The sequence below is a fragment of the Ovis canadensis genome, chromosome 1 (genome assembly GCF_042477335.2).
Source record: "Ovis canadensis isolate MfBH-ARS-UI-01 breed Bighorn chromosome 1, ARS-UI_OviCan_v2, whole genome shotgun sequence".
NCBI classification, from domain to species: Eukaryota; Metazoa; Chordata; class Mammalia; order Artiodactyla; family Bovidae; genus Ovis; species Ovis canadensis.
Genome location: NC_091245.1, coordinates 262,731,128 through 262,745,714, shown reverse-complemented (window position 1 = coordinate 262,745,714; position 14,587 = coordinate 262,731,128). Strand labels below are relative to the sequence as shown.

At 37.9% G+C, this 14,587-nt stretch overlaps 1 protein-coding gene and 1 non-coding gene across 5 annotated transcripts in view; both read right to left on the bottom strand.

Moving 5' to 3' along the window:
• SH3BGR (SH3 domain binding glutamate rich protein) overlaps positions 1–14,587 on the bottom strand; it is a 69,373-nt gene that overhangs the window by 41,454 nt on the left and 13,332 nt on the right. For 2 of the 4 annotated variants that reach the window (XM_069566218.1, XM_069566226.1), the window contains exon 3: positions 7,474–7,554. The exons of the other annotated variants lie outside the window; for them this stretch is intronic. In XM_069566218.1, coding sequence (XP_069422319.1) covers positions 7,474–7,554 — 81 coding nt within the window. The remainder of the gene's footprint in view (positions 1–7,473; positions 7,555–14,587) is intronic. 4 annotated transcript variants of the gene reach the window in all.
• Positions 2,961–3,032, bottom strand: TRNAC-GCA (transfer RNA cysteine (anticodon GCA)). The gene has a single exon. It is a non-coding gene; the product is annotated as a tRNA-Cys (tRNA).

The window sequence follows — 14,587 nt, the reverse complement described above, 5'->3', positions numbered from 1 at the left end:
TCCTCTGGAGAAGGGAATGGTGATTCACTCCAGTATTCTTGCCTGGAAAATCCCATGGACACAGAAGCCTGGCGGGCTACAGTCCATGGGGTCGCAAAGAGTGGACCCCAGTCCATGGGGTCACACAACACACACATATGAAAGAATGGAATTTGCAAGTACATGGATGGACCTAGAGGGTATTATGCTAACTGAAATAAGTCAGACAGAAAAAGACAAGTACTGTATGGTATCATTCATATATGGAATCTAAAAAGCAAAACAAATGAACAAACATAACCAAACAGAAACAGAATCATAAATACATAGTGTTTGCCAGAGTGGAGAAGGATGGAGGGAGGAAATAAATAACTGAGGGAGATTACAAGATAAATGAATCACTGTTATGAAATATACAATATAGGGAATACAGTCAACAATTATGTAATATCTTTGTACAGTAACTAGATTTATTATGGTGATCATTTTGAAACATCCTGAAATAATGAATCACTATGCTGTACAATGGGAACTAATGTAGTGTTGTTGGTTAATTATATTTCAAAAACAAATAAACAAACTCATAGGGAAAAAATATGTGTTTACCAGAGGCAGGGGGTGGGGAGAAGTGAACTGGATGATGATGGACAAAACATACAAATTTCTAGTGACAAGATAAATAAGAACTATAGATGTACTATACAGCATGATAATATAATTAACATAGATTTATGTTATATATGAAAAATGTTAAAAGAGTAAATTCTGAGAATTCTCACACAAGGAAAGCAATTTCTTTTCTAGTTCTTCAATTTGGTATCTATACAAGATAATGGATGTTCACTAAACTTACTGTGGTTCATTTCATGATGCATGTAAATGATTATGCTGTATACATTAAATTCTAGGGCTATATGTCAATTATATCCCAATGAAACTAGAAGAAATTTTTTTTAATTTTGAGATTTTTGAAAATTAGTTTTGCTAATTATATTTGTTTGTATGCTTAAAAGAGTACCCAATATGTAAGAAATGCAATGTATGTATTGAAAGGTATGTTTTTAACAAGTTTTCTCTAGGGGTTTCTGGTTTATGTATTTGACTGCCATGTACTATGATCCACAAAAATCCATGACTACTATATTTTCTTCATATATTTTTACCATTTTTCTTTATATACCTCTTTTACTTCATTATCGCTTTTGGTCTTTAATTCCTCTGAAAGCCAATATTCCAGCTTTCTTTTTGTTTATTTCAAGTTTTCTTTGAATTATTATTTTATTCTTATAAATAACATATCTCAGTCTTCACTAAAATCTAATTTCACTGACAACTCTAATTCTGGTATAGGAAAGTAATCTTCTACAGACACTCAGACAATGATTATAAACTCTAGGTGAAATTTTAAAAATAAATTTTCTATAAGACATAAGTAAAGGAAAAATAAGAGAATGAACCAACGCTAGATGATTCAAGAGGAAGTTGACATTTGAAAGATGAGAATGATTTGTACCCTCAAGCTCACAGCCACATTATTAACAAAAGCTAAGAACTGGAGACAATCCAAATACCATCAATGGGTGAATGGAATATATAATGGAATGTTATTCAACCTTAAAAAAAAAGAGAAGGAAAGGAAATCCTGACACAAGCCTGTCACAAAAAGACAACTGCCATTTGATTTCACTCATATGAGGAATCTAAAAGGGAAAAATTCAGAGAAACAAAAAGAAAAATAGTGGTTACTAGGGACTGAGAATAAGGAGAAATGGGGAGTATTATGAATATAAGACTTTCAGTCCTACAAAATGAAAAGTTCTGGAGATCTTTTGCACTGCAATGTAAATATAGTTAACACTACTGAGCAGTAATTTTTTAAGAAAGTAGGAATAGCACCAAGTAAGTTGCCATTCTCAGGGCTTAAACCTGAAAGTAAGCAAATCTTGTGAAAAACATAAAACCACAACAGCAAATTCACAGATTTTTTTTTTCTTGTCTGAAAAATTAATCAAAAAACCTGAATTTGGGGCAACCACAGCCCCTGGAAAATCAAGAGAGAATCTTGGACAGGAGAGAGGCAAATGGAGAGAGCCCCAAATTCTGTTTATAAACTCTGCCAAAATCTTCAACTGAGCCCAGAACAATGTTTGCATATGACTGGTTTCAGCTAAAGAAAAAATAACTCAGATTTAAGCTGCTACTAGAAACATAGTTTGCAGTCTGAGCACAACAAAGTAAATGCCCAACTGAACCAAAAAAAATCAACATTTTTCAGAGGAATGTAACAAAACACAGTCTGCACAACACAATATTCACTATGCCCAAGTATCCAAAACCCTTGAAGTATAAAGAACAAGGAAAATGCGACCCATCCCCAAAAAGACAAAAGAATAGAGACTGAATCCAGAAAGAAGCCAGATGTTGGAATTAGCAGACAAGAAATTTTAAAAGCAGCTAATAAGACTATATTCAAATATGTAAAGAAAAATATTCCTACAATGATGACACAATTGGAAATATCAGCAGAGAAATAAAAACTGTAAACAGCAAACAAATGGGACATTCTAGAATGTAAAAAAAAAGTACAATATCTGAAATTTAAGTGTCACTAGACTGAATGCAAAATAAAGATGACAGAGGAAAAAGTAAGTAAACTTAAAGATAGACAAACAAATTATACAATTTGAAGACTAGAGAGAAACAAGGTTTAAAAAAAAAGCTTCAGGGAAATAAAGGAAATATAGGATAATGACAAAAGACTTAACATACATGGAGTTAGACTGTCAGAAGGGGAGATGAGAAAAAATGAGGCAGAAACTATAATGGCTAAAAACTTTCTAAGGAAGTAAGGAAGTAAAGTAGCTCAGTCGTGTCTGACTCTTTGCGACCCCCATGGACTGTAGCCCGCCAGGCTCCTCTGTCCATGGAATTCTCCAGGCAAGAATACTAGAGTGGGTTGCCATTTCCTTCTCCAAGGGATATTCCCAACCCAGGGATCGAACCCGGGTCTCCTGCATTGCAGGCAGACGCTTTATCCTCTGAGCCAGCAGGGAAGCACCAAAAAAAAAAAATTCCTAAATTGGGTCAAAAAAATAATTTATAGATTCCATATTAATTCTTCCAATCCATGAACACAGAATATCTTTCCATTTATTTGTATCTTATTCAATCTCTTCCAACAATGTTTTACTGTTCTCAGTACATAGGTATTTCACCTCTTTGGTCAAATGTATTCTTAGGTATTTTACTTTTTGCTGTAATTGCAATGCAATTATTTTCTTAATTTCTTTTTCTGCTTAGCTCTTTGTTAGCATATATAACCAAATTTCTTGCCAGGTGCATTATTATTGTCATAATTCTCATCAAGTCTTTCAAATTTGAAAATTAACAGTAATGAAATAACCACAGTCATTTTAAGCCTTTTGTCACACACAGATATTTTCCTTAGCTTCCCTGAAAGCCTTTGTAATCAGCTACAACCCATCATCCTTAATCTACTATGTAGAATAACTGCTCAGAGTGCCACAGAAAAGGATTATATGTCGAGTGCTGTGGAGTATAGGCTTCTGATAGCATCAGTTAGAAACCATATGATTGGACTGAGTCAGAATTTCCAAAATTCTAGTTGAGATGTAGATGGATTCCTGAGACTTCTAAACTCAGATCCAGTGGATTAAGAGCTAATTACATTGAACAGAATGAATCAATGAGGTATGACTGTAGTTTTTGTTCGGAATATTGTTGATTTTTTTAATGTTTTATTTTCTGGATATGTAAGGAAGCCCTGTTTTTCCTCTTAAGTATTTTATAAATTTTGACATGGTAGTAGATGCTACTTTTATACACTGAAATCAAACATTTGTAAATAACATTCTCTCTATCTGATTCCTCCAGAATTCAAAAATTCTAATTGAATCTTTTTACTTTTTATGACAATATAGTTATTTGCCTAGGTTCAGTAAGAATGTATATTCCTTGTTACCAAGGCATAATTGGAAACTGGTTATGCAACCAAAGCCTTGCGTCTGTGTTATTAAGAATGAGGCTCACTGAGCATAGGCAAAACATTCTCTGACATAAATCATATAAATGTCTTAGGTTGGTCTCCCAAGGCAATAGAAATAAAAACAAATGGAACCTAACCAAACTTACAAGCTTTTTCTCAGGAAAGGAAATACATTAAAAAAAAAAAAAGACAACCTACCAAATGGGAGAAAATATTTGCACATGATACAGTTGACAAGGGCTTAATCTCCAAAATATACAGACAGCTTAATTGAAAAATGGGTAGAAGACCTTAATAGACACTCTCAAAAGAAGATGTACAGATGACCAGAAGGCACATGAAAAGATGCTCAACATTATTAAGTATCAGAGAGATGCAAATCAAAACTGCAAGGTACCACCTCACAAGGGTCAAAATGGCCACCACTAAAAAGTCTACAAATTACAAATGCTGGAGATGGTCTGGAGAAAGGGGAACTCTCCTACACTGTTGGTGGGAATGCAAGTTAGTGTGGCCACTATAGAAAACAGTATGGAGGTTCCTCAGAAAAGTAAAAATAGAATTATCACATGATCCCACTTCTGGGCATATACCCGGACAAAACTACAATTCAAAAAGATATATGCACCCCTATGTTTATAACAGCACTGTTCACAATAGTCAAGACATGGAGACAACGTAAATGTCCCTCAATAGATGAATGGATAATGATGTGGTGCATATATACAATGGAATACTACTCGGCCATGAAAAAGAATGAACCTACCTACAAAACAGAAATAGACTCACAGACCTAGAGATCAGGGTTTTGGTTGCCAAGGCAGAGAGGGGGTGGGGGGGAAAGGGATGGACTGGGAGTTTGGGGCTGGTTAATGCAAACTATTACATTTAGAATGGAGAAGCAACAAGGTCCTACTGTATAACACAGGGAACTATATCCAATCTATGGGGATAAACCATAATGGAAAGGAACATTTTAAAAGAATGTAGATATGTATATATCTAGGTCACTTTGCAGCAGAGATTAGCACAACATTGTAAATCAACTATACTTCAATTAAAAATAGAAGAATGATGTTCATTGAATCAGATATGAACAGATGCCTGTGAAGAACTAAGGTTGACTTTACAGAGACAGTGCTTACTCACAAAGCCCTCTTAGGAAAACCAGCCCGGTACTTGGCCTGGAATAGCCTGCCTTAGACAAAAAACCAGTTCTGCTTATAATGCTGAATATCATTTTATAGTATACATTTTCTCCACAATAGTCAAGAATATCTATTTTTAGCTTGAGCAAGATTGATTTCCTTGCTGACACTTCTTCACGATGTTGTTTACTACAAAATGATACTGTGACAAATAATATCGTTTCCATAAATCACCAAGTGTCTGTCTTCCCAAAGGAGACTTGAAGGACTTTGCCATGCACACACATAAACACTGAGCAATAATGACAGCAACGAAGGTTCTAGCCCAGACTGCACTGCAAATAGTGGGGTCCCTTTGTGGTGGCTCAGATGGTAACAAATCTGCCTGCAATACATCTCTTTGCTGTCCAACATGCTCATCGCTGATTCAGTCCATCAGCAATTCTTACCAGCATTCTTCCTTCAGAACAGGCACTACAGTCATCCACTTCTGTACCATCCTATCCCCACCAGCCTAATCCAAGCCACCATGACATCTATAGTCATTCATCCCACTTCAATCCATTCATCCTATTGTAGTCAAAAGAATTCTAAGAAGGAAATAAGATCACTTTATTCCTCTGCTTAAAAACCCTTATGTCTTCACACACCTAAGATAGATTCCAGAGCACCCCAGTAAACCACAGGCTGCCCACATGCCACCCCTGCATCCCATGTATCTGTTCCCCTCACTCCAGGGACTCAGGCCTCATGGCCATCAAGCAGGTCTTCTCCAAGCTCTATGCTGCCTCAGGGCCTTTGCACTTGCTCTTACCTTTCCCTGAAACACTCTTCCCTCCACCCTTCCTTTCCTTTTCAAGATCCCAGGGACCTGAGTGTCCCTACCAAGAAATATATCCTAACACTAAGGCACCATCTCTTAAACATACTAGCTAAGCTAATGTGACTCAGTTAACAAACTCTTTCATGAAATAAAAATGATTGAATTGTGTGTAATAACTTTTAGGACTTTTTTTAAGCTGTTAATAAAATGTACGAAATATGTTGCATTTAATTTGACCAAAGCCAGAAAGGTGTTTCATTATCTTAATAGGAGGCTTTATCCTCCTATAGAACCATTAGTCACCTGGGAAATCTACATTACCATTTGGAGACAGAATCTGTTAAACTTCATAAAAGAGACCTCAGGCATTATTACCTGAAGAATGTAGACACGTGGAAGACAGCACACCACATGCCTCTGAGACACACCCATCTCTGTGAGGTAAGCCTTTGGGGGGAACTCAGAATTTAATTGTGTGAGAATTAACTTTCACAAAAATCTCTTTTGAAATGAAGCAGGGCACAAACAAATTAACTAAGAAATAAATGAATTAGATAAATGTGTGCTTGTCTTGTGTCTATGGAGAATCAGGTATGAGATGCTTGGTAGAGGTAAGGATTTCAATGAAAGTAAAGAATAAAGCCCAATGATCTCCAGCAAACACTAAAATTCATGGTACTTGTGTTATTAGCATAATTCTTTATTTCAATGATATATAATACATAATTAAAGATGAAACAACACCAGAGGGGGGGAAAAAACCTTATGAAATTTATTTATGAGTCTAGATCATACTTTTTCCCTCCTTACCAGATGCGAAAAGGCAAAATTCAATTTATTTTAAACAGAAATAATAGAGGAGTATATATCACTATTAAATTAACTAACATAAGCTGTTATAAAAAATTCATAACAAAATAATTTCATAGATATAACCTGAGAATTTATATTTTTACATATTCAATTAACACACTTAAAATTATTGAATGCAGTATTTCTTAACTTAGGTATGTAAAATGTATTATGCTGCTGCTGCTGCTAAGTCGCTTCAGTCGTGTCCGACTCTGTGCGACCCCATAGACAGAAGCCCTCCAAGCTCCCCCATCCCTGGGATTCTCCAGGCAAGAACACTGGAGTGGGTTGCCATTTCCTTCTCCAATGCATGAAAGTGAAAAGTGAAAGTGAAGTCTCTCAGTCGTGTCTGACTCTGTACAACCCCATAGACAGCAGCCCACCAGGCTCCTCCATCCACGCGATTTTCCAGGCAAGAGTACTGGAGTGGGGTGCCATTGCCTTCTCTGAAAACTTATTATAACAGGGTGTAAACCTCAAAAACAATAAAAGTATAGTTCTGAAATATGTTTTAGTAGAACCCATGCATGATATCTCTGCATAAGAAAAAGAAGTATATTACAATCATGTTAATTTAAAGATCATTATTTATTTAACAGTCTCGGATGCTGATCTTATCCTCACTTATGACCTATATCAAACCCCATGGGGGTGCTCAAGCTTACCTTTGAGCCTGGAGGGGGAGCCAAGCCAAGGAAGGAATAAATAATATTCTCTTCTTTTGCAGAAAAGAAAGAGTCAAAATCCTTGAAGCAAAGAAAAAGAAAGATTAAACCCAATGCACACGTGTGAGCCAGTACATTGACCTAAGTTAATCTTTCTTATTTATTAGTCATAAAGTGAGGAGCTAACACAAAAGTTTATTCGCTTTGCCAAAGATGATAAATTCCCAAATTTGGGAAATTGAACCATGAAGTTTACATTTGTTTTTACACACCTTCATTGTGCCTGTTATAGTATAGTGAGAACACACACACACACAGTATTCCGGCTCAGGAATTACTGACAAGACTCAAACATACATAGGGAAAATCTTCTCTACAAGTTTCACATCTTTAGCTGGTTTCCTTATAATTTGGTCCTATGGGTTCAGACCCTGATTAGGGTCCAAACAACACAGGACTAAAACAAGATTTCTGTGCTGTTATTATAGTAGCTTCTAGTCAGTAAAGAAGCCACCTGCAATGAAGGAGATCCAGGTTCTATCCCTGGGTCAGGAAGATCCCCTGGACGAGGAAATGGTGACTCACTCCAGTATCCCTGCCTGGGAAATCCCAACAACAGAGGAGCCTGGTGGGCTACAGTACATAGAGTTGCAAAGAGTCAGATACAACTTAGTGACTAAATCACCATCAAGGGACTAGACTTGTCTCAGGCTCTTCCAATACCAGGAGCTGCAAGATTATAGAGGGTTTAGAAGCATGCTCATTTTGCCCAAAGGGGAAAAACTGTAGAATGATTAGAAACCTGGCAGCAGATGGAAATTAGAAGCTCCGTAAAGATCCGCCTTTCCCCCCACCCCCACCCAGGCCAGGCCACACTCAAGTCAGTCCTTCACCAGGTGGGTCCTGCCCTAAGCCAACTCTCCAGCAGTGTGTTAGTCAATAGCTCGGAAGAGTTTCACTTTTTATCATTAAAACATAAAAGATCTTCCTCCAGTCCACTTTCCTGTTGCCAGTCTTTATCACTGGGGCCATAACGCAGTTTCAACAGTGTTGCCATAGGCTCAACCAGTACAGGGTTAGTCTGGCCTGAACTGAACAGGACTCGCAAACATGTGGTCTTGCTACTGCCTACCCTCCTTTGACGTGTGTTAAGACCTTAAAACCAAAGACAGGCCACCTATATTAAGAAGAAAATCTTACGTAATTCCTGTGTGTTCATCTTATCCAAAGCTTTGCTTTTTTCCTACCTGTCACCCTGATTCTCTGTAATTATTTTCTTCTTTGGTACTGAATGAATTTTTGTAAGCTGCCTCATATCTTAAAGGAGATATCACATACTGTGAGTGAGTCTTTGGTATTAGAAATACTCATTGATTCCCAGAATACACACTTACTAGTTGTTGCTAAAGATTACATGATAGGATGCATTAGTAGTAGTAGTAAGTTGTTGTTGTTCAGTCACTAAGTCATGTCTGCCTGTTTGTGACCCCATGGACTGCAGCACACCAGGCTCCTCTGTCCTACACTATCTCCTAGAATTTGCTCAAATTCATGTCCATTGAGTCAGTGATGCTATTCAACCATCTCATCCTCTGCCAACCCCCTTTTCCTTTTGCCTTCAATCATTCCCAGCATCAGGGTCTTTTCCAATGAGTCAGCTCTTCAAATCAGGACGCCAAAGTATTGCAGCTTCAGCTTCAGCATCAGTCCTACCAATGAATATCCAGGACTGATTTCCTTTAAGATGGACTGGTTTGATCTCCTTGCAGTCCAAGGGACTTTCCAAAGTCTTCTCCTACACCACAGTTCAAAAACATGAATTTTTCAGCACTCAGCTTTCTTTATGGTCCAGCTTTCATACCTGTACATGACTACTGGAAAAAGCATAGCTTTGACTAGATGGACCTTTGTTGCAAAGTAATGTCTCTGCTTTTTAATACTCTGTCTAGGTTTGTCATATCTTTTCTTCCAAGGAGCAAGCATCTTTTAATTTCATGGCTGCAGTCACTATTCACAGTGATTTTGGAGCCCGAGAAAATAAAGTCTCTCACTAACATGCAAATTTTCTCCAGACATCTCTTGCTAAATTTTGGGTGGATTTCACAATTTTTTGCTCTTCTTAACAACACATATATATATAAAACATGTGTATATATAACTAATATATATTTATATATATTAAACTAATGTATAATACTAGTATATATATTATGCTTTTCCCTCTTCAATCATAAGGAAAAGGCAAAAACTCAATAGAAGAATATTCCAAAGATATACAGAAGAAGACATACAAACATAAAGAGCTAGACAATCTCTTTACTAATGGCCACAGTCAAAGAATGCCTTCTGTGTGTCTTCATGGAACTGCCACAGGGAGTCAGGGTGCATGGTTTAGAACAACTTTTAAGTACCAGAGGGGTTGATACAGAGTTGGTGGTTTATTTTGTTACATAGGAAAAAATTTTTAATTGTCTGCTGTGGTCATTTTTTTCATAAAATTTAAAAATACATGTTACCAATATAAAAGTGATAAGAGTTTATAACTCACAAAGGTTCCATTTCACTTGACCCCAGCCCTGACTCCCAGGCCCTTGAGGGAGGTCAGATAAAAACAAATATTAAAACCTTCTTAGAGGGACCAGAGATATGGGGGTGATGTCACCCAGTGCTTCAAATATCCATGATGCCATCTTCTCTCAGGCTTCCCTGGTGACACAGTGGTTAAGAATTCCCCTGCAGTTCGATCCCTCAGTTGGGATGATCCCCTGGAGAAGGGAATAGCAACCCACTCCAGTATTCTTGCCTGGAGAATCTCATGGGCAGAGGACCCTGGTGGGCTACAGTCCATAGGGTCACAAAGAACTGGAGATGACGAGTAACTAACAAGTAGTCAAGTAGTAGTTATAGCACAGGGAACTATATTCAATATCCTGTGATAAACCATAATGGAAAGGAATATGAAAACAAATACATGTATAACTGAGTCACTTTGTTATATACCAGACACTAACACAACATTGTAACTCAACTACACTTCAATAAAATTTTTTTTAAAAAAAGGACTTCCCTGGTTGTCCAGTATTTGAAAATCTGCCTGCCAATCAGGGAACACCAGTTGGATCCCTGTTCCTAGTTGGGAAGATCCCACATGCCGCAGAGCCACTAAGCCCATGTGCCACCAACTGCTGAAGCCCACATGCCTAGAGTCTGTGCTCAGAAATGAGAGAAGCTACCGCAGTGAGAAGCCCGTGAACCACAACTAGATGGTAGCCCCTGATTGCTGCAACTAGAGAAAGCCCGTGCACAGCTATGAAGACTGAGCTTGGACAAAAATAGACAAATTAATTAATTTAAAAAGCAAAGAAAACTTGACCATAATGGCAAAACAAAAGATAACTTTTATTATGTTGATATGTACACTATCAAAGTTATATCTAAGATATAATAAAATTGCCATCATATTGAAAAAAATTAAAAAGTAAAACAGCATGTTCAGTAACATCTGTGTGTTGAAAACACCCTCCCCCTGCCCTAATCAGGCAGGCATCCTGTCCCCTCTTCTTGCCCTGAGTCCCCAGACATATTTGCCTTTATGCTGCATGGTCGAAGACCCTTTTAGCTGTGCTCAGGACCAGGCAGGCACCCCAGCGCTCACATTGGTGAAAATGCACAGACTCCAACTTGGCATCAGCAAACAAGTCTGCTACTTCCTGTTAGTATTTTTCTGCCAGGCGGGTGACCTGGCCTCCACTGGGCCTGGCTGCCTGGTGGTGTCCCCTTTCTGTAGCTAGAGGTTGTCTGCCATGCCCTCGAGATAACATCTTCATCTGTTCTGCCCAGAGCAGCAGGAATTCAGGCTGGCAGGGACACGATGGTACACAGAACCACCCACGACACCAGCCTTGCACTGACCTGGTGCAGAGAAAGCCACTGCTTGCCCTTGAGGTCCCCTCCAGCTGCTGCCATCATCATTTGAGAATTCACAGAGGCCATTGAGTCAGCTTAAATGATAGCCTTATTCTGATGGTCCACATTTCTATCATGTGGAAAGATATGTTAACCATTCATATTTATGCCATTTTATTTTTTTAAAGCAAGTTTATTGCTTTATTTTTTAATTTTCATTTTATATTGGGGGATAGTTGATTCACAGTGCTGTGTTAGTTTTAGGTGCATAGCAAAGGGATTCAGTTATACATAGACATATATCCATTCTTTTTCAGATTCTTTTTTCATATAGGCTATTACAGAATACTGAGTAGATTTATGCTGGCATCCTTGACACAAGGGACATGAGTCTGAGCAAATTCTGGGAGATAGTGAAGGACAGGGAAGCTTGGTGTGCTGCAGTCCATGGGGTTGCATGCAAAGAGTTGGAGATGACTTAGCAACTGAACAACTATGCCATTTTAAACCTGACACGTCCTTCAGAACTTTGAGTCTCTTTTTAAAATTAGAATCTGCAATACAAATAGTCATTTTACCTACTTTCTGAAAACAAAGTCCTCTGCCGCATTAATGCCCTTTTGTTGGGAGTATCCACAGATTGCAGAAAAGCAAGTTTAGCAAAGCTGCTAGTAAGAAAAACTACTAATACCTCTCTGAATGCAGAAAGAATTCAAAACAGCTAAACATAAAATCATTTGTATGCTTATCTCATTAGAGCCGTATTTATAACAAGAAAACACATCTTAAAAATAGAAGTCTTTTTTCTTAGTTGGGAAATCTTTTCTTCTTCCACAGTTAATACAGAAAGCATTGCTAGATGACAGTAAAATGAAACAAGAAATGCCTCTGAAGTTCTATTTCTACAGCAGAAAGTAACTACAGAATTTTTATTCTGAGATAAACATAGGTTGAAAGAAAAGACTTCAGTATCGTCTCCATTGTAACTAGTCTTAACTGAAAAGGACAGTGAAAATAAGAAAAAGTAAGAGATTTAAAATTCTACTTTCACTAGAAAAGTACTAGAAGAAAACGAGATGATTCCTTTAATGATATTAAAATGCTAAATGATTTTCTAAACAAGACATAGAGTGCAGGAACTATGAAATATATTAATAAACTGTCTACAGAAAATAAATGTTAAGCCCTGCATTCCAAAAAAAAACCACTTCAAAAAGTCAAAAGACAAATAAGAAACATAGGGAAATATTTGCAACATCTATGGTAGTGAAAGGGCTACTTTCCATCACAAGTAAAGATTCTCACAAGCCAATGAATATTACCTGGAACCAAAGAGAAAAAGTAGAAAGTCAAAAAAAAAAAAAAAAACATACACACACACAGAAAGCTTATAAACAGGAAAAGATATTCAGCCTCTGCAATAAAGACAGAAATCCAAGTCAAAGCAGTGAGAACACATTTTTCATCTAACAAATTAAGTTTGCATATAGAGTATTGTCGAAGTCACAGGAAACCAGCCACACCCAAATATAAATTGGTGCAACTACAGTCCAGATTTAATATCTATTGAAATGTGAGATGCATATATGCTGTAACTCAGCACATCTTCTAGGAATTTATCCTATATATATATACCCAGAATGAACACAAAGTTCTGTACGTGTAAAGAGACTTCTGCAGCATCGTCTGTAGCTTAGAAGAGAAGTCACTTTGTCGTATCCGATTCTTGGCAATCCCACAAACTGTAGCCTGCCAGGTTCCTCTATCCATGGGATTTTCCAGGCAAGTATAGTGGAGTGGGTTACCATTTCCTTCTCCAGGGGATCTTCTCAACCCAGGAGTCGAATGCAGGTCTCCTCCATTGCAGGCTGAGCCAGAGGGAAACTGAAAACAACCTGAATGTTTCCCGTTAGAGAACTGTGCCAGTTAATTATGTCATATCCAATGGGACGTTTTGCAACCATTGAAATAAAGAATATGTGACCCACCAATCCCACTCCTGAGCTTCCATGGTGGCTCAGTGGTTTAAAAAAAAAAAAATCTGCCTGCAAAGCGGGAGACATGGGCTCAATTCCTGGGTCAGGCAGATCCCCTGGAGAAGGAAATGGCAACCCGCTCTAGTATCCTTGCCTGGAGAACCCCATGGACAAAGGAGCCTGGCTGGCTACAGGCCATGAGGTCGCAAAGAGTCAGGCACAACTGAGCAACTAACACACTATATACTCCAATATAAAATTTTAAAAAGCTTTTTAAAAAGAATATGTGCAGCTCTGCAATACAGTTATTATATACAGCTCTGAGATACAGTTATTAAGTGAAAAGAACAAAGTGTATAGAGTTTATTCCCATTTTTTTAAGTGATTAACAATGGTTAATACACATACAAAATTCATGGAAGGCCATACAAGAAATTGCCAACATTGGTGGGTCAAAGCAGGACAGCTACATAATTTGCAGGGCCCAGTGCAAATAAAGTGATAAAAATAAACTGACAAAAACAAGGCAATCCTTTTTCAAAAATCATTATGAATTTCAAGACAGCAACAGTAGTGTGTTAAAACAAGCAAAGTGCTCTCTTGAGTGGGGCCAGGTGTAACTTCCCAGGTGGTGGGCTCATAAAGTTGGCCCACCTCAGAAAAAGGAACTAGAGGGGTCTAAAATGGGAGGAAGAATCATCTCCACTGTGGACAACTCTGGAACCATTTTAATTTTTCTGTGTGCACAGACTCATTTTTCAATTATTAAAAAAAATTTTATACGAACTTTTCTGGTGGCCCAGTAGTTAAGAATCCACCTTGCAATGCAGGAACTGTGGGTTGGACCCCTGGTTGGGGAATTAAGATCCCACATGCCACGAGGTAACTGAGCCCACACACTTCAACCACTCAGTCCTCACACCACAACTAGAGAGCCCATGCACCACAATGAAAGATCCCAGATAACTCAACAAAGGTCCCCCATGCTGCAACTAAGACCCAGTGCAGACAAATAAATAAATACAATTTTAATTTCTAAACAAAAATTGACCATCACCATTGCCCCCCACCCCAAGAAGCCTTTTTCTCCCTTTCCTTGTCTAATAAAAGCCACAATTCTTAGAAATTCAGGTCAGGTTGGAGAGATGTCCGGAAGCCAAGCAGTCTGGAGGGTATGGGGAGAGGAGTGTGGTGTACAGGGGAGGGACCCTCCCTTACCAAGGAAATACTTT